This window comes from Triturus cristatus, chromosome 3_2 (assembly GCF_964204655.1).
Source record: "Triturus cristatus chromosome 3_2, aTriCri1.1, whole genome shotgun sequence".
NCBI classification, from domain to species: Eukaryota; Metazoa; Chordata; class Amphibia; order Caudata; family Salamandridae; genus Triturus; species Triturus cristatus.
This window is the reverse complement of record NC_140584.1, coordinates 858755715-858778716: the sequence shown is the minus strand read 5'-3', so window position 1 is coordinate 858778716 and position 23002 is coordinate 858755715. Positions and strand designations below refer to the sequence as shown.

General features: G+C 46.1%; 1 protein-coding gene across 2 annotated transcripts in view; it reads left to right on the top strand.

Annotated features, from left to right (window-relative positions):
- Positions 1-23002, top strand: part of PHF12 (PHD finger protein 12) — a 418108-nt gene that overhangs the window by 374971 nt on the left and 20135 nt on the right. For both annotated transcript variants that reach the window (XM_085649156.1, XM_085649157.1), the window contains exons 13-14: positions 1337-1419; positions 11841-11979. In XM_085649156.1, the coding sequence (XP_085505282.1) occupies positions 1337-1419; positions 11841-11979 (222 nt within the window). The remainder of the gene's footprint in view (positions 1-1336; positions 1420-11840; positions 11980-23002) is intronic.

Sequence of the window (23002 nt, the reverse complement as noted above, 5' to 3'; positions counted from 1 at the left end):
CCTCAAGGAACCAAAAGGCGTGTATGTGTCAATCTTTACCTGAAGTGCATTTTTTCCCTACCTGACATTCAAAAGTCAAGCAAAGAAACCTGAAATGATTTAAAACAACCACTTTGTTTCTACCTTAGCAAGAATGTAGTAGATCCAAACCTAACTTTTCTAAAGATCAGGTGGCATTTTGAGCTTTATATAAACATTTCATCCAACAAGAATACTCATCTTAAGGGCTTTTGCATGATCCAGTTAAAAATTCAAATGGCTTTCAACCACTATTGAGAGAAATGAAATGCTAGGTTCTCTTGATCAGACACAGTTTGAATAAGATTATCTGTGTTACTACCCCAACTTAGAATCACAGACATACAGAGTCCACAGATTGTGCCTGTATTTGCCAGCAAGCATGTTTTTAACAAATGTATTACCAGAAGTAATAGATGCTGTCCCGATAAAGTATTTATACAGCTATGTTTATCTAGCTTGAAGCTTTATTGAGATTGTGGTAAAACTCAAATAGATCACCTAACTTTTCCCAGTTGTGTGCTTTGTATGAGACTTACCAGTACTGTGCTAGATGTAGTTCTTATATCTTTCCTCTCCTTGTTTAGTCTCTCCTAACCAGTGAAATACTGCACTCTCCTTTTGTTTAAACATTTAGTACTAGATTGAACATTGGTCAACATTTTACTCCTGCATAACTATTGAAAAGGGAAATTAAAGATGCTAGAGCTGCATGTACCACAAATGTGCAGGCATTCGCCACTACATTTACCAAAGTGCAGTGGGGCCTTCAGGAAGTCACTCACCTGTGAAACCTTCTATGATGCTTTGTTCTAGTGCCACCACAGTCTTTTTAGTAGGAAGGTCTGGCTGCCCTGCCTAATTTCTTAGAGGTTTTTCTGGTGTCTACTTTGGTGGCAGCCAGTGTTGGAGTTCTGAGACTTTAGGCAGGACTGCTCCCTCTGTCGCTTTAGGTAATGCAGAGTTTGGTCATCCTGGAAGTAATCACTTGATTGCTTGGAGTGTGCAACCAGTTATGTCATTAAAGTTGTATTACCTTTTATTTCCCACCATTTGATACTAGAGAGCATTATTTATTCGAGCAGATATTCATTTTCATATACTTTTACCTGTATATCTGGGCAAACGTGATGAATTGAGTATAATCCACTAGGACTATTCAGCAAGTTTGCAATCCAACATTGCTAATTGACATTTGTTTGCACGTTAAGGTTGCATCTTTGCAACAGAGTGAAAAAACAGTACTAAGTGGTTCTGATCTATGTTAATCAGTTAATCAGACATTGAGTGAATTGTCATCTGAAAATATTTTTTTCAGGAGCGGATATGCATGTGTGCCTTACAAACTATGGCCATTGTAACTTTGTCTCGGGAAAACATGCCTGCATATTTTATGATGAGGTGAGTTTCCCTGTAATTCATTTGATACATTCTTAAAACTGCCCCAGATTTCATAATGCTTTACTTTACTGTTCTCTCGTTGTAAAATGAATTGGCTTTTGTACCGTATGCAAGTTCATATTTCTGATGGATACTTCTAAATGCAGATCCCTCGCCTAGCAAGTTTCCCCTAGGCGCCAGACTAGATTCGGCAGACTCAAAAACAGTGGTCCTGCATGCTGGTAGGTGGCACCTTGTTACTCTACATTATCGAAAACACAACAATGGGGGAGGGTCCAAGGGAGAAAAGTTTATAGACCTGCAAGATAGTAATACCCCAATCAAGTTTGCTACAAAACACAAAGCACTATCTTGGGTCGAAGAGTGAACAATGATCACAAGTGACAGAGGTTAGTTATGGTAAACTCCCACTAGGAAAAATCCCTTTATAGGGCTGGAACCCTCACTCACCCTAGGTGACATGCTTCATCATGGAGTTCTTTCTCCCGATGGAAAAACCTAGTTCCACCGAGGGCTACAACCCCCTCACTGTGAGGGAGGAGTCCAGGGATGTCGTATGTAAAGATGAGGCTGTATACAAAGGAGATCCTTTTTAGTCCCTTATGCGGTGAGTGGAGTGAGAAAACAGCAGCGCAAACAATAAGCTAATTGAGGAAAAAGTGTGGTGAAGTTAAAACTGAGTGGTAAGAACCAAAATATTTTTATTTTGTAGGTTTCACCATCGGGGTTAAAAAGCAGTGCAAATAGAGCAATATAGAGCTTTAAACTGCTCGATGTAAAAGGTAAACATGTTTCAGCCCTATTGATCTGTAGAGAAGTATCCGGGCTTTCTTCAGGACCGTGTGTAAACAATAAGCTGCTGCTATTTGGTGCTTAGACAAACGAACAATAAATATTGATACTACACCAGTAATCCGTTCATATGTCTTCAGTATTACTGGGTATATCCAAATAGTTGGATATCCACCCTCACCTCAACCTGGTAACAACTCAGGGAAGGGGGGCACGCTCTCTCCGTCGGTACCCCGGACGGTCGTTGAGCTGGAACCATTGTTCTCTGGAAGTGACAAATGAGCCTGCATATAAGTGCAACCCATGCATGCTGATATCAGTGCCTTTATTTACTTGCCTTCAGACATAGATCCGTAGCTCTGCTCCTCCTTCAGTAGGTGAAGAGATTATTCTCCAAACTGTTTTCTAGTGTGTAAGCATGTTACCCCCCCCCCAGACAACAGGATTCAAACCTTTTTGGGGCTTTCGCAACAAATATTTGTGACCGATACCCATGAGCGGAGCTTCTAGTGTTTAGGTTCTTTTCACAACTCCAAAGCCTGCGCCCAGATGAACCTTAAGGCCTTCCACAGGCGTGAGGCAAAGCTCTACGTGACGAAACATTAGAAGGCTCCTCGCCGGTCTCTCTCCAGGTCAAATTCAAGGACCTGGTAGCAAGATAAATCTTCATCAAGGTCGAAGTCTTCGGATAAGTCGAAGAAGAAACAAAAGTTCAAGCAGGGCTCTGCTCCTTCCTGCCACTCTTGATATCAGGCAGAAGGGCGTAACTGAGCCTCTAAGTCTCGCTCCCGCTTCACTGAAAGGCCGAATCCAGCTGTAGTTCTGAGGCACCCTGCGATCCCGGGTCTGTCGGCCACGAGGCAATAGGTCGAGGCCTATCAAGAAGCCGTGCTGCACATCTTTAGCATGCTTCCGTCTCCCTCTGGCACACCTTTGGACTCAGACATTGTTCATTTGCCTTGCAATTGTGCGCAGATGTTACACAAGCTGAGTCAGCCTTACGGAGGTGAAAGTGCTAGTGATGGGTGAGGGTTTGCCCCGTCCTATGATTTTAACTGATACAGGGCCTACAAGATGCCAGTGGGTTTGACACCTAATCGGATATTGGGCTGGTTCTCTAACCCCACCTTCCCCCCACTCTACCCCACCACAGGGCTCCAACCGTGTAAAGCTCTTCATTTGCTACAGTCATCAAAAGGGCTGTTGAGGCCCTCAACATTCACATCCCCACTATTTAGGTAAAAACAAACATTAACAGAGATCCTACAGCCGGACTAGTCACTAATCAAACCTCTGTTGTCTTTCATTGAAGCCCTTACTGACACTCTTCTGGGCACTTGGGCTAAACCTCGCTGTGTTTCTCCAGTCATCCGGTATGTCATCCGCCAGCACTGACAAGCCAGGAGACCCAGACTTCCTAACGCACCACCCAATACCTGAAAGTGTGGTGGTACAGGCATCCATAATTATAGCGAACTTAAACGCCTTTCTAACCATGCCACCTGACAAAATCAAAACAAGTGGATAGATTCGAAACTCTTTTGTTCTCCCCAGCAAGGCTCCGTTTAAGTTGCTACACCCATATACTGTGGGACATGATGGGTGAGATCTTGCCATTTCCTGGAGATTTAGGCTTCTCTAGCTCAAACCATTCAAGATGGTCAGGGTGCCACCTAATGTCATTCACTCAGGCCTGGACACCATGGGCAGTCTTGGTAGGGCTGTGGGAACCAGCGTGGTCCCTCGATGCCGCATGTGGATGGGGTCCACTGGCTTCTCGGGAGACATCCAAGCACCCTTGATGGGCATATCTTTTGACAGCTCCTCTCTATATGGTGAGAACACAGATTTAGCCGGGCCAGGGCCTGTTCTTTGGGCCTTTCAGTTCCAGTCAGGCAATGCCTCCAAAAATGTAAACGGGCAAGGATTTGGACTGTTGGCAACGTCAGGCTCCACTGCCCACACAGCAGGTCTCCCAGCCCTTACGAGGTCCGGTGCCATGGGCCTAACAGACTTAGACCTGGCCACCAGTACAGGGCTCATCTCAAACTTCCGTCCCCTCCAGCCATAACATCCAAGCCCCTTTATTGCTCCCTTATTGGTGCACAGCCATACAATAGGAGGCAGGATCAACCACTTCCTGCATGGGTGACAGCAAATTACATCCAACAAATGGGTCCGGCAGGTTGTCCAATGCAACAACACCCTGCTATTCCTTTTCAACCCACCGTACCTGCAGTGTACTTCAGACCACTTCTAAGAAGACCACTTGTCTGCATTATGCTAAGTAGGGCAGAATTCTTGGGCCAAAGGAGCCATAGAGAGGGTATACGCCTTGGAATTAGGGACTGAGTGCTATTCCTGCTAGGAAGTAAAAAGGACAGGAGCCTCCGTCCTATACTAAATCTTCGCAACTCAATACCTTGCTGCGCAAGAACAAATCCAAAATGCTCACCGTGGCCCAGGTTCTCTCAGTCCTGGAAACTGGATGGTAGTGGTGGACACTTATTTTCACACCCCCCTCCTGCAGGGCCACAGAAGCTACCTGCATTTCATGGTGGAGCTGAGCACTTTCAGTTTGCCGTGCTCCCTTTCGACCTTATCAGTGTCCCTTGGGTGCTCACAAGGGTGATGGCGGTGATTGCTGCCCATCTTTGGAAGTCTTGGGTACCAGTCTACCCCTTTCTTGACAACTGTCTTTTGAAGGTGAGCTTGCTACAGTTAGTTGCGTACCAGGCAATGGCAAACCTCCTTACATCTTCAAGGTTCTCAGTCAGTTTGCTGAAATCACACTTGACTCCTTTACAGAGGCTTCTCTTCATCTGCACTATACTGCACATGGTGCATTTTCAAGTATTTCCTCCAGAACAATGAGTCCAGGGCATTCAGGCTATGATCCTGATGTTTCATCCTCTGTCATGGATCTCAGTGAAAGTGGCTCTGAGGTTATTGGGCCTACTAGCCTCCTGCATGCCGGTCATGCCAGGTGGTACGTGAGCTTTGAAGTGGGACCTGAAGTCTCAGTGGGCCCAGCACCCAGGAAAGCTGTCAAGATTCCATCCAGGTGTCAAAGGTGGCTGCCCAACCACAGTTGGGCATGTGGAAGACCCCTCTCCATTCCCCACCCAGTTGTGGGCAAATTGCTTGGCTTTGAAGGCCTTCTTTCCCTCCATCAAGGGACGGCCAGTACAGCTTTGGACGGACAGCACTGCCATCATGTGGTACTTCAACAAGGGGGGCAGGTCCTGGGTCTTGAGCCAAGAGACTGTCTGCCTCTGGAGCTGGCTGAATCAGGGTATTTCTCTGGTAGTACATCACCTTGCAGTATCTTTAAATGCCAGGACAGACCAACTCCCGCTCTCTGTACCTAGTGGATCACGAATGGCAGCTAAAACTAAAGGTGGCACAGGCATCTTCCAACAGTGGAGAGAAACCTGACTCTAATTATTCGCTACTGCTAAGAATGCAGTATCAACACACTAGAGTTTCCACCAAAGCTCTTGTGATTACCTACAGTGGAGCACTGGGCTTCTGTATGCCATCCCTCCTCTCTCTCTCTCATACCCCAAAATTTGAAAGGCGATTAGGAACAGCCCGTCCAAGTCATTTTAGTGGCTCGAGTCTGGGCCAGAAGGTTCCTGGGATTGAGCATTTGTCCCTGATCTGGAGGACCTTCTGTCACAACAGCTGAGCAGGGTCCTGTACTCGAGCCTGTGCAACCTGCACCTTTCTGCATGGAGATTGAGCGGTTGCAGTGGATCCCTTTTGACCTTCCTCCTGAGATAGTTATTGTCATTTTGGCAGCTAGGTGTCCTTCAACGACACCTGTATATGCAAGATACTGGGACAAGTTTGTGGCTTGGTGTGGTGCCTGTCAGTTGACTCCATTGCAGGCAGTACTGTCAGATGTGGTGTTTGCTTTATTTTTAGCCCAGCAAGGACTTGCTCTGGGCGCTGTTAAATATGATCTGTTTGGGATTTCTGCCCTTTTACATTTGCCAGACCAACTGTCCTTAAAATCTATCGTTGTGATGCATCTTTTAAAGGTTTCCAACGTGTTTCCATCTACACCCTTTGTGATGCCCAAGTTGAACTTAAATCTGCTTCTGACGTTTCTAATAGAACAAAGACACAGTTGGCCATTGCACCTACTCACCCAAAAAACGTCTTCCTGGTTGCAATACCAACATCTGAGGATCTTCAGGCACTTTCAGTCCAGCCACTCTATCTTACCTTTTTTCCAGACAAACTGATGTTAAGTACTCGAGCTGCATTCCTAATAAATGTGGTGACTGCTTTTCATGTTGAATGAGCCATCATGCTTCCAACCATTTTGCTCTGCCTCATCCCTTAAACGAGGAAGAGAGATTCTACTGTTTGGCCCCTACAAAGGCACTCAGTTTTCACAGTGATCGTACCAGAGAACATTGGATGGCCCATCAACTGTTTGTGGAGTTCTCTGAGACAAGGCAAGGAGGTGCAGAAGCAGCCTTCAAAAAGTCCTAGAGCCCACTGCACTAGAGCCAAAGGTACTACCATCGCATTGGCTTGTGAAATGTCTGTCCTGTACATTTGTCAGTAGCTACTTGGGCATCAGCGCACACGTTTGCAAAGCTTTACAGCCTTGAGAGTCAGGCTTGTTGAGATGAGCATTTTGCCCACTCTGGCCTGCAAGACTTTTTGGTCTGAGCCGTTCCACAGACCCACCTTGGGAGGTACTACTTTGGTATCTTTTCACAAACTGAGGAATCTGCTGTTAGAAGTATCCATTAAAAGAACAATTTCAACCGCACTACCACCTCTCCGTTCTGTGTTACATGTTCATTCCGTCTGCTGATGGGCTCTGCTTCTAAGGGTGTAAAAGTTAATGAAAGACTCTAGCATAGCACGATTATTTCTGCTCTGGTCAGCACTTCAGAGCAGAATGGTGGCGCAGTTCAGTCACATGGCACCACCTAGCAATGCACAGAATCACTACTTTTGAGTTTTCTGGAGCCTGAGGGGAATTCACAAGGTGGCAACTCTGCAGTTAGAAATTCCACCAGAAACCTAAGGTTTGTAACTTGTTCTTTTTCATGACCTGGAGCAGAAACACTCAGTTCATGAAAAAATCTGGACTTGTAAAGGAATTCAGTGAAATTTAAAATGGGAGGGTTTCTGAAATACTGCTTTCTACCATTGGCTACATTCTAAAAATGTAATTTTTGCTGGGTGCCTGAGACAATTTGTAATGCTTTTTTCATTTGATTCTTAATTGAACACACTGGTCTTTTACGTTCAAATAGTTTATCTCTTTAAGACATTTTCTGTTTGTCTCATTGGATTAATATGAGTGATCAACCTGAACAGTGCATCTTGCAAAAAGATTTTCTGTACCCTCTTTCATGGCATCCTGCCTGACTGATTTTGTGGCAAAGGGTTACTCTTATGATAGTCTTTGTTCTCCAGAATAGCTACTGCAACAGTGTTAAAGCTACAAATTGGGCAAAACTGTTGCCGCTACATCCTTGACCTGAGGGGAACTGACCACATTTCCGGCGTTGACCAAAAAAGGGCTGAAATAAAGAATTTGTCTTGGGTGAAAAGCTCTTTGTCGACAGGAAACCCCCTACCTAACCAGCTTGTTGGGGCATTGCCAGCTGGCCGGACATTTAACATCGCCAGCCATCCTAAACGAACTAACAGTACACCTTGTGTAATGTATTTTGTGGGTAGCTCTTGAATATTGACCTCCTTTGTCGTGTGTTTTCACCTCACTCAATAGTGACAATAAACCATGGCACATAACACAACACCAACCACTTGCTGGTATGTTTATGCACATGCTTTATATTTTAAGTCTGTAGGTGCTCATGTGTGCCCTTAGTATCATTGGTGTAGGACAGTGGTTCCCAAACTTTTGACTCCTGAGGACCCCCATTGAGTCACCACTGAAAGCCGGGGACCCCCAAGCAATTTGTAGGGTTTAAATTTCAAACATTAAAACAGTAATTCAAAACAAATAAAAACACGCGTGCACACAAAACAAATACTCGAATTACTAAGGATTTCAGGGGCATATTTACAAGTCCCTATCGCCATGGGAACGTCACTTTCAGCGATTTTCCTGTGGCAATAGGGGCTTCGCCTTATTTACAAGGCAGCGTTAAGCCACTTATTGTGGCTTAAGCTGCCTTGTAAATAAGGCCCCCTATCACGCAATGCTTAGCGTGAAAAAGGTGGGCAGTGGGAGTTACAGTGGGCGTTTCACTCCAACACCCATTGATTTTGACGCTGCCCTCTATTTACAAGGTCAGCTTAAATAGGAGACAGCACCCAAATTAAGACCATGAAAAACCTGGTCTTAACTTTGCGAAATGAGGAGAAATGCCTTATTTCTCCTCGTTTTTACTTTTTCCAACGGAAAAAGCAAAACACCTTTGATTGTTTATGTTCAGGAAGGTGACCCTTCCTGCACATAAACAATCTTTAATAAAAATGACGTTTTGTAACTTCCATGTGTGCTGCATTACGCAGCACAGATAGAAGTGACAAAACAGCATTACAAAATTGTTCATGTGCAGGAAGTGGTAACATAGCAGCATCAGGATAATGATAGACTGGGAATAAACATATGTTGCTAACTTTTACCATGCAGTTTGCAAGCAGCTCTTTGATGACCGTGTATAGGACACTGCTAGATTACGATTGTCCCTTATGAATTGCACAGTGACGAAAGAATCTCTGTGACCTATGCACATAAAATACTGTTTTTTAAAATGCATTGTACACGTTCCTTGCAGTAGGCATATTAACTCTGTGTCACATTAGATAAGTCAAAGCTGCCACTGGACAAAACTCTCATCTCTCTCCAGCAGGTACATTAATCACTGGCATTTTCTTGACACTTTTATAGTTGCTCGAAAACTGCTAATTTCACAAAGAACTTTGCAGTGCTTTTAAAATTACTGGCTGAGGACCCCCTGGGAATGTGCCACGGACCCCTGGGGGTCCTCGGACCCCAGTTTGGGAAACACTGGTGTAGGAGATGCATATCTCCACTTTGGCTACCTGCCGCCCACTTGTGTATATTTCAGGTAAGGCTCTTTTTCTCTCTGTCAAAATGTGAGGCATTTTCACTATGCAAGTGTAATGCATAACATTTAGCATCCCAAATCTTGGAGAAGACTGGCAACAGTCCAATTTTTCTAGTGCTCTGTGCACAGTGGCCACTTGCAAAGTCTTGGTCGACATTTGAGCTCCAGGTCCAGGAAGGGCTCACCAGGTGTCTCTTGAGAAGGAAGCAACCGTAGTGTTCCTCTAACATTCTGAAATTGGAAATCCAGTTATCTGAGAAGCATTCAGCATTCAAGGATTATGAAGGAGGTGTGCAGGGCACAGGTCAAACATAAGTGAAACAGGGAGGTGTAATGTAATCGAACATTTGTAAAGCGCAACTGTCACTCTGGGGAGCATCATGGCGCTAGGGGGATCGCTGAGTTGAAACATGAACTGGGTATCTGAGAGTGAAAAGAGGAGTTAGATAAGTGCTCTGCATAGGGCATGCTTTGGAGCCTATCACTGCAAGTGATTTTTCTCCTTTTGAGACATCTAAACGCTGGTGGTTTTAATAGATTGGCGTTAGAGGATCGAAGGTTCTGCGGAGGAAGATAACGCTCAAATCTGGACCCAGAGATATTGTGGTCCTGATGAGTGAAATATTCTGAAGGTGATGATCAAAATCTTAAACAAAACTCTTTTATGGATAGGCAGCCAGTGTAGTGTTTCTAGGGCCATTGATGCAGATGATCTCCTTGGCCCTTTTAGCACTAGACGGGCTGCTTCATGTTGAACCATTTGGAGCTTGTGTAAGACTCACTTGTTGGCCCCAGCATAGAGGCTGTTGCATTAGTCCAATCTAGACGTGATTAGGGCCACCGCCTGTCTAGCTGTGATGGAGAGCAAATCAAAACATTTCTTGAGTGATTTTATAATGTGAAAGCAGGTCCCAGCTACTGCTAATGATTGTTGGTTGAAGGATAGCTTAGCATCAAATTTAATTCCCAGGTTTCTAGCTAATTTTACTGTATTGAGGGGTGGGTGTAGGAGGTATCAGCTGGCCGCCGGCCACATATATTGGGAGAGAAGGCGTTTCCTTCTCCCAATGGTAGGATTTCCGTCTTTTCTGAGTTGCACTTTAGATGGTTGGTTTTCATCCATTGGAAAGTTGCAGTGAGACATAAGCAGAAATGTTCTTCTACCTGTGTGTTTTTATCTAGGACCAGGATTAACTGCGTATCGTCCGCATATGAGATGGTCTCGATATTAAAGGACGATATCAAACTGATCAATGGGGCCATGTAGGCATTAAAGAGCACCGGGCAGGTTCATTAGATAAATGCCCATTCTGGATTCCTTTTGCAGTTATCATGATCCTGATGGTTCCTTTAGGTTGCAATTACAGGTCTCCTGGGTTGCAGAACCTGGTGACTCCTGCACATGCAGAGTTCGTCTTTAGGGAAAATGTCAGCATGGCATTGGTATGTTTTTTCTTGCTCAGTTTACCTTCTTTACTATAAGAGTAATCCAGGTCCCCATCTTCACCTTGGTGTAAATAGAGTTGGCAGCACCCTTGGTGGTGGTATCCTTTCCTACATTTTGTTCCTGCCTTAAGGGAAACCGTGTTCTTGGTACGTCAACCTCTTTCAGCTGATGCTGAAAAGATCTTTTATCAATAAAATGTACTGGCAGATAAAGGGAGTTGTGACCATCACCCGATATGGGTGGGATGCACTCTATATGCACATTGAGTCCATCAGTATGGTGCTCTACTGGATGAGCAATAAAATATTGTGAAATATCTATATTGGCCTTGAGGATGTAGGGCTGTGAGGAATGGCAAATTTGTGGTCCAGAAAATCATATTTATATTTCTCAGTAAATCATACAGGTAAAAGGTCATGCGTTTTTGTGAATAGTTCATTAGAAGCCTACCATTGGCTGCATCCAAATCATTGGAATATTTGTTTAAAGGAAGCCAAGTGAACCACATTTTCCTGTAAAAAATAGAAATCTGCATGCTTGGCATAGTACTCGGCCTTGTCAAAAGGTGTGTATGCAGTGCCAGGTCTGGTGGTACAAGGGACCAAAGAGTCCCCTGCATGGATCGGAGTTTAAACCCATGGTCATAGATTGGATTCCCAGCGGTCATGCTTAGCCATTCATCCATTCGACTTTGATAAAAATGAACACCATTGAGTTAGGCAGCAAAAAGTATCAGTTATCTGTCAATAGCTTCATGAAATCACTTTGGGTGGATGTGCTCTCTCCAAATACACATTCTGTTCTGAATGGAGAGCTGACAAGTGGCAGTTTTGAGTGGGCTTCCTGCTTTAACAGTAAGAGGTGGTGCAAATAGCCAGTTTGCCATGAAGCCCCCACCAGCACTGTAGAATGTTGCTACAGTTCTGTATTGAATTAGACCTTAATGCCATGTGTTAATCTTTTCCTGACTACTGTCTGGCATGAAGCATGTGTGTTGCTGCTATGCATGAATACTGGTGTTCTTTTCTGTTTTTTGAGAAGTCTGTGGTAGATATGAAATACTGTTTACTAAAGTTTAAAGATGTTAATTATTGTTTCTACCTCAGAATACAAAACATTATGAGCTGCTGAACTACAGTGAACATGGAACAACGGTGGATAATGTTCTGTATTCCTGCGACTTCTCTGAGAAGACAACTCCTACCCCGCCTAGCAGTGTTGTTGCCAAAGTGCAGAATGTGTTAAGTAAGTGATCCCTTGAATTGAATTGTAACATAACATCTAAAGATAAGTTTGTTGTCTTCGGGGATGAGCCATTGCCATGTATAGGGTGCAATCTCCAGTCCCTTCATGCTGTTTTTCTGCACTGCCACAGTATGTGGTCTCCATTTCAAAGTTTTTTCTACTAGATTTTTTCCAAGTGCCCTTGATTGGTGTCACCTTGCTTTGGGTATCTGCTGTAGAGTTCTCTGTGCTGCTGGCATACACAATATGTAAGCCCTCAGTACTGCCATTGTATACATATTTTAGAGTCCAAGGCAATGTACCTTCTGCAAGTAATTGATGTGATGGCCAAGTCTGAATGTGCTCCTGCCTTATACTGGTTGTGAGCCCCTGGTCTTCTCAAGCAGCCTCTGCATTGGATGTCAGCTCCTACCCATGAGTGCTCACACCTGTACAACATGACAACACCTTTCCTTATGTGCTCACAGTTGCACTGTATACTAACTAGGCCGAGTAGATGCACTTCACTTGTGCTTCTATTTGGCCTGAATGTAAGCCCAACGGAGAGCAATCATACACTGGATGTGAAGCCCTTGTACTTGTATGCTGCTATCTGATCGAGAGTTGTAGGTACAGATTCCTTACCTTATCTGGAAAATCTTGACCAGTAGCTGTGCGCGCCAGTAGGTGGCATTGAACGGCTCTGCGTTGCCGCTATAAGCGTCATACTCGTCGGAGGGGACATAGCTAGTGCTTTTGCTGACTCATTTGAGCATTTTTTAAACCATGTGGAACCTGTCACAAGCAAATATCTGTGATTGACCCCTGTCTGGTTTGACTGTAGTGCCTGGAGCCGGACACTGACTCTAGTAACTGCCCCGACTGCTGCACTAGGAATCCAACAACGATTTGAGAGGAGAGAAAGCTAATGGAGGCCTAACATCAGAAGACTCTGCATCGCTTCACTTCCCGGTCAAGTGGAAGGTCCCAGGGACACTTTCGTAGTCCGTTCCCATCTGTCTTAGTCGCAGTCAAAGTTATCTGGCGAGTCCCACAAACACAAAAGTCAAATCGCACTTTGACTTTGCTGTGCCTGTCCAGGTAACCAAACATGGAGAGGAAATGAGAAGTCGCGGCCCTGCTCTCGCACTCCACCTGCAGAGCCTTTCTCTGGGTCTGGTCTGCTCCGCACCTCCCACTCCCACCCAACTCAAGGAGTTTTACAAGGCCATCCACATCCTATTTGGGCAGCCTGACCCCTCCATAGCACCTTTGAATCCCACGTGTCTGGGAGGTGCCCCAACTGCATTTCCGCTGGTGGGTTAATCCTTGGCGCCAGTGAGGTCCTCTCAATCCGTTCTTGGATCTAGACTGACTCGTTGCGAATCCACAACCTCCACTGGGGTTCCTCCCAATGGTGCCGTTCCTGTCGCTGCCTAGCCAATAGTCATTCCCGACCCGGATACGTGGCCGGACCTGCTACGCTTGATACCGGCGCTGACCGGACCCCAGCAACCATCTGGGTTGGACACAGTGCCTCCTTTCTTTGACCAGCACTGTGGGGATTTTGACTGGGGTGGATCTGTAGATCTTTACGGCTATCCTGAGTCCCATGAAGACTCCTTGGCCCAATTAGAGGATGACAACCTGTATGAAGAACTGGCTGACACCAGTGGTCTGACCACCTCACCAGACACTGGCCTGGACTCTCCTCTTAGTGTGGCTATAAAGGAAGGGGCCTCCTTTGCTATGGTGGCAAGAAGGACAACTGAGGTCCTTGACCTTCAGCTACCCGCCGTGGAAGTCCAGGCCAATGTCTTGACGCAGGTATTTTAGCCAGGACTATCCCACACAATGGCCCCTCTGTTATCCTGCACCTCCACGCACAGGACAATTGGACATAGCCATTATCCAGCTCCTGGGGACCCAGCTTTCCTCACACAGCACACCACCTCTGAGAGCCTGGTGATGCAGGCCTGAACCTCCAAAGTGAATCTCAACTTTCACAAGATAGGGAATCCAAGAAGTTTGATAACTTCAGGAACAAGATGTTCGAGGCATATGAGCTGCAGATTACACACTGTGCATAGATCGCCATCTGGTGTTGGGCCCGGATGTTGCAGCTGTTTTTCTCTTGGAAAGTCTTTGGAACTCACGAGGTATGCGACTCCTCCTTTGGATCGTATTGCGCATGGGCTTCGGCTCCATCCTCAGATTGTTTTTTTCCGCCATCGGTCTCGGATGTGTCCTTCGCTCTCCAGTTCGGAACGGTTCCAGTTTTCCTGTTAGGTACGCAATATGATAGGGCACATTATGATGAGCTGGAGTCAATAATGCAACACCTCCCTGACAAATATAAACATAGGGCCAACAAATTGATTCAAGAGGGTAAAACCATCACAAACACTTCAATCCGTTGTGCCCTCGATGCAGCTGACACCGCCTCCAGGGCAATAAATACCAGCACACTTCTGCGTAGGCATGCCTGGCTACGCATATCAGGTTTCAAACCTGAGGTTCAAAGTTCGATCCTCAACCACCCCTTTGATGAAAAACATCTGTTTGGCCCTAATGTCGATATAGCCCTCGAAAAAATGAAGGACACAGACACGGCAAAATCTATGGGAGTCTTGCAGTCGCAACTCCCAGGTGCTCCTTTCGCTGTTCCTCCTTTAGAAGCAACACCAGAGGCTACTCCTCTGACAGCGCCTCCGCTTCCTACAAAACCCCTACCCAATCCACCTTCACTAGGGGTTATCAAAGAGGCAGTTAGAGGTAACAACAACAAAGGCAGAGGCAAAACTAACACCTCCCGCTCTGCCTCCACCCCCACCCAGTGACTTCCCTCCACTTCCCCCAGACTATTCCACTCCCGTCGGGGGCAGACTCCACAATTTCCTTCCTGTCTGGGCTACCATCACCTCAGACAGATGGGTGCAACAAATAATCCAATCAGGCTACTGGTCAGAGCTAACATCTACCCCCCCAACCATTCCACATTCCACCCAAACAGCGCTCAATGTCACAGGAACATTTGTCACTTCTAAAGCAGGAGGTAATCTCCCTCCTACAAAAAAAATGCAATAGAACCAGTTCCTGCCCACCAACAAAACAAGGGAGTTTACTTCCTATATTTTCTCATACCAAAGAAGGACGGCTCTCTAAGGCTCATTCTCGACCTCAGACCTCTAAACCAATACATACACTCAGACCACTTTCACATGGTCACACTCCAGCAGGTGCTTCCTATGCTCTCCCAAAACGACTTCCTAACCACCATAGACCTCAAGGACGCCTATTTCCACATTCCCGTTCACACCGCTCACAGGAAGTTTCTCAGATTCGTAGTGGACGGTCACCACTACCAATTCAAAGTACTCCCCTTTGGAGTCACCACAGCGCCGCAAGTGTTTACCAAGTGCCTAGCAGTAGTAGCAGCACACCTGAGAAGACAACACATCCACCCATATCTAGATGACTGGCTCATAAAAGCCAGCTCATACAACCAGTGTGTGCAACACACTCACGCCACTATCCAACTGCTTCACGACCTAGGCTTCACAGTAAACTACACCACGTCCCATCTGCATCCCTCCCACGTACAACAATACCTCGGTGCCACCATAAACACCTCAAAAGCGTTAGCCTACCCCAGCCCTGCAAGCATACAAGCTCTTCGCGCCAAATTTCAACCACAACACACTTTTCCAGCCCGAGTGTTTATGCAACTTATAGCGATGATGACCTCTTGCATATTCATAGTACCTCATGCAAGACTCCAGATGCATCCTCTCCAAGAGGGCCTAGCACGCCAATGGAACCAGGCTCAAGGTCAGCTAACAGATCTGTTGTTGGTAGACGGTCGTGCCCATCGCTCTCTGCAGTGGTGGACCACCAAAAACCTTTCCAAAGGGCGACCGTTCCTAGAGCCGGTTCCTCAAATAGTTCTAACTGTGGACGCATCGCTCTCCGGCTGAGGAGCTCATCTACTACATCACACCATGCAGGGCAAGTGGACACCTCAACAAAAGTTACTCCATATCAACCATCTGGAGTTACTCGCCATATTTCTAGCCCTAAAAGCCTTTCAAACACACGTCTCAGGCAAGGCTGTCTTAGTCCGCACAGACAACATGACAGCAATGTACTACATCCAAAAACAGGGCGGCACACACTCTCTACAGCTCTCAGCTAGCACAGACCATATGGAGGTGGGCCATACCTCAGGACATTTTTCTCCTAGCACAACATATCCCAGGAGTCCAAAACACCATTGCAGATCTGTTGAGCCGTCAAACTTAGCAAATCCACGAGTGGGAACTTCATCCACAAGTTCTTCAACCATTCTTTCAAACGTGGGGGCAACCACAGATAGACCTCTTCGCCACCCATGAAAACGCCAAATGCCCAAGCTTCACCGCCAGATATCCACACCCATTGTCCAAAGGCAATGCGATATAAATGAACTGGTCAGGCAGATTTGCGTACGCTTTTCCGCCTCTCCCACTCATTCCATTAGTGGTGTGCAAACTACAGCAACATTCCCTAACTCTCATCCTAGTTGCTCCAACTTGGGCCAGACAACCGTGGTACACCACATTGCTGGAACTCTCCGAAGTTCCGCACCAAAAATTACACCTCTCTCCACGTCTCTTAACCCAGAACCATGGAGAGATCAGACACCTGGACCCAGCTCAGCTCAACCTTGCGATGTGGCTCCTGAAATCCTAGAATTTGGTTACCTTAATCTTCCCCCTGACTTTATGAACATCATTAAAGAAGCTAGACGACCTACCACTAGAGCTTGCTACGCAGCCAAGTGGAAACGTTTTGTGATTTACTGTCACAACAATAATATCAATCCCTTAGATGTGTCTATCCAACACATCATAGGCTACTTACTACACCAACAAAGATGCAACCTAGCCTGCACGTCTATTAGACTACACCTTGCTGCCATAGCAGCGTATCTGCAAAATAGACCGCATCTATCACTCTTCAGAGTACCTGCCATAAAAGCCTTCATGGAAGGCCTTAAGAGAATAATTCCCCCTAGAGTTCTACCCTCACAGGTGTGGAACCTAAACATCGTTCTCACCAGACTAATGGGGCCTCCATTTGAACCTCTACATAAATGTGAGCTTCAATTTTTAACATGGAAAACAGCTTTCCTTGTAGCCATTACTTCCCTCAGAAGGGTCAGTCCGATACAAGCACTCACCATTCAAGAACCTTTTCTGCAAATGCATCATAATAAAGTTGTTCTCCGTACTAATCCAAAATTCCTTCCTAAAGTCATTTCTCCCTTTCCCCTCAATCAATCTGTGGAACTACCCGTATTCTTCTCGCAGCCACAAACCATTGCAGAAAGAGCTCAACACACCCTAGACGTCAATAGAGCTTTACTCTACTACATCGAGAGAACACAACCTTTTCGCAAGACCAAACAACTATTCGTGTCTCTCACCACCACACAAAGGCAACCCCATCTCCAAATCTGGGATAGCTAGGTGGATCGTTAAATACATACAGATTTGCTACCACAAAGCAAAACGAACGCTATCTGTTCCCCCTAAAGCCCACTCTACACGCAAGATAGGGGCTTCCATGGCATTTTTAGGGAATATCCCCTTAGATGATATCTGCAAAGCAGCTACATGGTCTACACCGCACACTTTCACTAAACACTATTGTGTAGATTTGCAAACTAAGCAACAGGCTAGTGTGGGCCAGGCTGTCATCAAAACACTGTTTCAAACCACTGTAACAGATACTGGTGGTCGCCGCTAGGAGGGGGTACTGCTACACAATCTATGCACAGTGTGTAATCTGCAGCTCATATGGCTCGAACGTAATATGCTACTTACCAGTATGCATCTGTTCTTGGCATGTAGAGCTGCAGATCTGCACACGCCCACCCGCCTCCCCAGCTACCTTTATCTGTTCCAATTTTATCTTATTTAGATACAACACACAGGGGCATCTTTCCTGTTTCTTACAAAGCTCCATCATTTTCCCGCTGGCGAAAAACAATCTGAGGATGGAGCCGAAGCCCATGCGCAATATGATCCAAAGGAGAAGTCACATTGCTCGTGATTTCCAAACACTTTCCAAGAGAAAAACAACTGCAACATCCGGGCCCAACACCAGATGGCGATCTATGCACAGTGTGTAGATCTGCAGCTCTACATGCCAAGAACAGATGCATACTGGTAAGTAGCATATTCCTTCCGCCAACCTTGCAGTGCAGTCCGAGAACACTGCATGCCTTTTGGACTGATATAGCCACATTATGTGTAGCTTGGTTGCGCAAGTACTGCCTATGGTCTTGCAGGAGACCTGAGCCATCCTGTACCACATTATGTCTGATAGCAGGGACGCAGCAAAGTTTGCCATTGGATGCGGGCTGGACACAGTACACTTACTGGGCAGGGCTATTGCTTTGTTGCGGTCACTCCGTTGCTACTCCTAGGTGAGATGAACTGGCTTTTCTGGGGATGTCCAGGTATCCCTTATGAACATGCACTTTGATAGTGCTTGTGCGCTTTAGCTTACCACGGCAGGGGCTACCAGCCGTGTTGTTTGCAGCAAAGTCACCATGGCTAAAAGGCTTCTCGGCCTTTTTGTAGCCGCGGGTATGGCTCAAACAAGACCCGTGGGACCAAAGGCCCGAGAAATGCCCAGCCAAACTCTGACAGCTGCAGCCTCCAAGCCTATTTAATGACCCTTGCCACAACACAGGCTCCCTTTTGGAGACAGGATCAGGCATCACTAGCCCCAATGGCAAGCCATAACATCAGACATGTGAGTGCTTAAAATTGTCCATCGTGGTTATGCCCTTCCACTTACAAAAACACCGCCGCTCCCCCATCGTCCTCAGATCAGCTGACAGAAAACCATCTCTTCGTGATGCGCCAGGAAATCCAGGTTTTTGGGGTTTTTTGCCAAAGGAGCCATTGAGAGGGTGCCGGCTTTAGAAGTAGGCCGTGGTTGCTATTCCTGCTACTTTCTGGTGCCAATGGTGGATAGAGGCCTCCACTCTATCCTAGATCTGCATTCTCTCAATGCCTTCCTGTGGAAAGAGAAATTCAAGATGCTAACACTTGCCCAGGTCTTGACTGCGCTATACCCCTGATACTAGAAGATTGCTTTGGACCTGCAGGACTCCTATTTTTATATCCCCATCCTGCCTGCCCATCTGTGTTACCTATGGTTCACGGTGGGCCAGGTGCATTTCCAGTTTTTTGTGCTCTCCTTTGGTCTCACCAGTACCCCTTGTTCACAAAGGTGATGGCATAGAATTTTAGCACATCTGCTGAAGTACGGAATACCAGTCTTCCCCTACCTGGACGACCTACCTCCAGAGTACGGCGGACCTCCTACATTTTCAGGGGTACACTATCAACTTGCTAAAGTCACACATGTCTCCTTCACAGATGCTTCCTTAGAGCAGAGCCATACTTGACCTGGTTAAATTCAGCGTGTATCCACTGGAGCGGAGAGTTCGGGACATTTGGGCTATGTTTCAGCCTCGGTTCTGGATCTCCATGTGACTGACTATGAGGCTGCTGTGTCTAAGGGCCTCCTGCATCCTGCTAGTGTAACACGCCATGTGGCACATGCAGGCTTTGTTGTGAGATCTGAAGTCCCAGTGGGCTCAGCACCAAGGAAACGTTTCCAATCCGGTTCGGATATCGGAGGAGACTGCAAAATATCTGCACTGGTGGTTCCTGAACCAAGATAGGCTCAGTGGCTGACCCTTCTCCCTTCCCCATCCAGAGCTGTCAGTGGTGACCGATGAATCGCTTCTAGGATGTGGCTGAGGTGGAGATCAGAGGCCTCTGGTCTCTGGCAGGGCTTGGCTCCACATAAGCATTCTGGAGTTTAGGGTGATGTCCTTGACTTTGAAAGCTTTCCTACCCTCTATCAAAGGGAAGCTGGCCCAGGTGTTCATGAACATTAATGCCATGTGGTACTGCAACAAGCAGGGTAGAGTGGGGCCGTGCACCCTGTATCTGGAGGCTCTGCTCCTCTGGACATAGCTGGAACATTCAGACATTTTCCTGGATGTGTAGCACCTGGCAGGATCTCTAAATGCCGGGGCAGACGAATACAGCCATCAATGCCTTGCAGACCACGCATGGCATCTGCATCTCCAGGTGGCTCATGGTGTCTTTCAGGACTGGGAATAAACTTTGGCTAGATCCATTCACCACCGCCAAGAGCGCGCAATATCCGCATTTGTATGCTGGAGTTTCCAAAGCAGCTTTTGCTCGGAGATGCATTCTGACTAGACTGGAATGTAGGACTGTACTAGGCTATACACTGAACTCCTGTGTACCTTGCCACCGATATCTCTTCAATCCAGTGTTTTGAAAAAGATCAGAACCATCCAGGCCCAGTTCATTCTGGTTGCTCCAGATTGGGCGAGGAGCATATGGTATCCAGAATGTCTGGGCATGAGCATCTGTCAGGCTGCCCTTTTGGGACGATCACCTGCCACAACAGGGAAGTGTCCTACACCCAAATCTTCGCACTCTCCACCTTCATGCTTGGACATTGAGCAGTGACAGTTGAGGGTCAAGTTTGTGCTTGGTGCACTTAGAAACATGTTGACCCACTTTGCACACTTTTCAAAGTGTTGTTTGTTTTGGCCTTATCTGAGCATGGCCTTACTCTCGGCGTAGTTAAGCGGTAACTTTCAGCTTTATTGCAGTTGCCGGACCAACACTCTCTATTTGTCACCAATTGTGGCACGGTTTCTGAAAAATCTTTAGCATGTTTCCTCCCAAACCTTTCATTATGCCCCAATGGGATCTTAATTTAGTTTTAACCTATTTGATGTGGTCCCCCTTTAAGCACATGCATAGCTGTCCTCTAAGACAGTCTTTTTTGTGGCCACCACAATCGGCCAAAAGGGTCAGAGCTACAGTGTAAGAAAGTGGCTCTGTAAAAACTGTTCCCAAATAGGTACAGTGTGCACAGAGTCCACAGTCCCCATAGGTTTGGCAGAGGCTAAAGTTAGATATAACCTTACTCTCTAAAGTGGTAGATTGGTCGAGCAGTAAGGCAGTATCAGAGGACAGTGTGAAGCATTTGTTGTACACACTCAGTCAGCAAATGGTCTCACACTCAAGAACTGAACTCTAGGCCAATGGTTTGTATATAAAAATATATAGTTATATTTTAGAACCAACAATACGTATCAAAATATACTTTCTCAGAATGAGATGCTTTAGTTAAATACTTTTCAATAGGCAATAGACATTTGAATGCAATAGTAACACAATTTCAAACACAATACAACATTGAGCTCAATGGGAATTTCTAGTTAAATGCAATTGATTACGTTTTGGGTTACTTTTCTTACCACAGGACTGGATCCTAGATTCAGGCCTGGGACATCTCCTATAAACAGTTGAGTAAAAACGTTTTGGTTACAGTTGTGATTTTTAAGGAATATTATTGTATTTTAAAAGTTGTCAAAAACTTTTTCACATAGAATCACCAATGTTCTCCTGTGGGAGGAAATTCACTTAGCAGGTAAGCAGGGTTATCGTTACTTTTTCTTACTCCGTGTTGGATCCTAGATCCAGCACTGGGGCATCTCCTGTAAACAGTTGAAAGAATGTGTTTTTGTTTTACGGGCGATTTTTAACAAATATTTGTACGTTTCAAAAATCGACACTTAAAAGAATTTCTGGCAAAAACCAAGCAATGTTATCCTATGGAGGAAAATCAAGTTATCGGTAAGTATAGTTATAATTACTTTTCAGGGTCAGTGCTGGGCACCAAGATCCAGCATTGGGATATCTCCTGATAGCAGGTGAGTAAATTCGTTTTCGTTGCTCGGCTGACTTTTAGTGAATATTTTAAAGTTTCAAAACTCAACACTTAAAAGAATTTCCAAGTGAAACCAGTCAATGTAACCCTATGGAAGAAAAGGGAGTTATCGGCTTTTGGGTAAGTACTCAACTGGCAGAGTTAAGGTTCTGAGCATAGACTCGGGGGTCTCCCAGGGTCAGGTAGGTACAGTTGTTCTGTAGTAGGGGATCTCTGTGTATAGTCATAATCTATGAATAATCCCCGCCCATGTGCGGGGACCCCGGAGCAATCAAAAATATCTCTTAAGCTGTCCCGCATTTGCAAACCTGCAAAGACACTTAAGAGACAGACAAAATAATACAGCCTAATCACCACAAGGCTGCACTGGCCAGCACTTTCTCTGAAGTGAACACAAAAGCCAAAATAAAGTTGAAATGTCATTTTTATTCACATTTGACATGTTCCTTTATTATCACACACTCCCTTCACCAAAATCCCTTTAAACAATAGAGAGGAAGGGGTGGACAGACAAGCCCTATAGGCTGTCATTATGTGTCTGCTAAAGGGATACCGTGCCTTTAAGAAACTCTCCAGAGACCCCCGGTATCCCAGGATGCACAGCCAACACAAGTTACTTTCAGTTCTTTTTTCCGGCTCCTGCTAGCAGGACCCTGGGGCTTGAGCTCTACCCTTTTGGGTGGTTTAATTGATTAAAATCGGATTTTTTGGATTTAAAGTGGTTTCATTCGACGTCTAAAGCCTTTGTCTACTACTGCCTGCAATCTGGAGCAGTTTTGGCCCACTCTCAGCATGGCTTTATTCGATAAATGCCCTGAGTGTGGGAGGAAGAAGGCTAAGACGGACCCACATGAGGTGTGTATCCTCTGCTTGTCGCCCTCACATGTCCCAGCTGCCTGTGACATCTGCAGCACCTTTTCGAAAAGGACCCTGAGGGACCGGGAGAAGACTCGCCTTCAGGGACAGGAGAAGCAGAGGACCGGTGAGACTTCAGGGCATGGAGGGTCCCATTCCCCCTCCTCCGCCCATGCTTCAGCCCCTGGAGGGACCTCCGGGCAGAAAAAGGAGCAGAAACGACACCTACCGGCTGGTAGGTCGCGTTCGACGTCGAAGGCGACGACGTCGACGGCGAGAGAGAAGGCACCGGTATGTTCGCCGTCGATCCAGGGCTCTGGGTCGCGGCAGCCTCGGCGTTCGACGT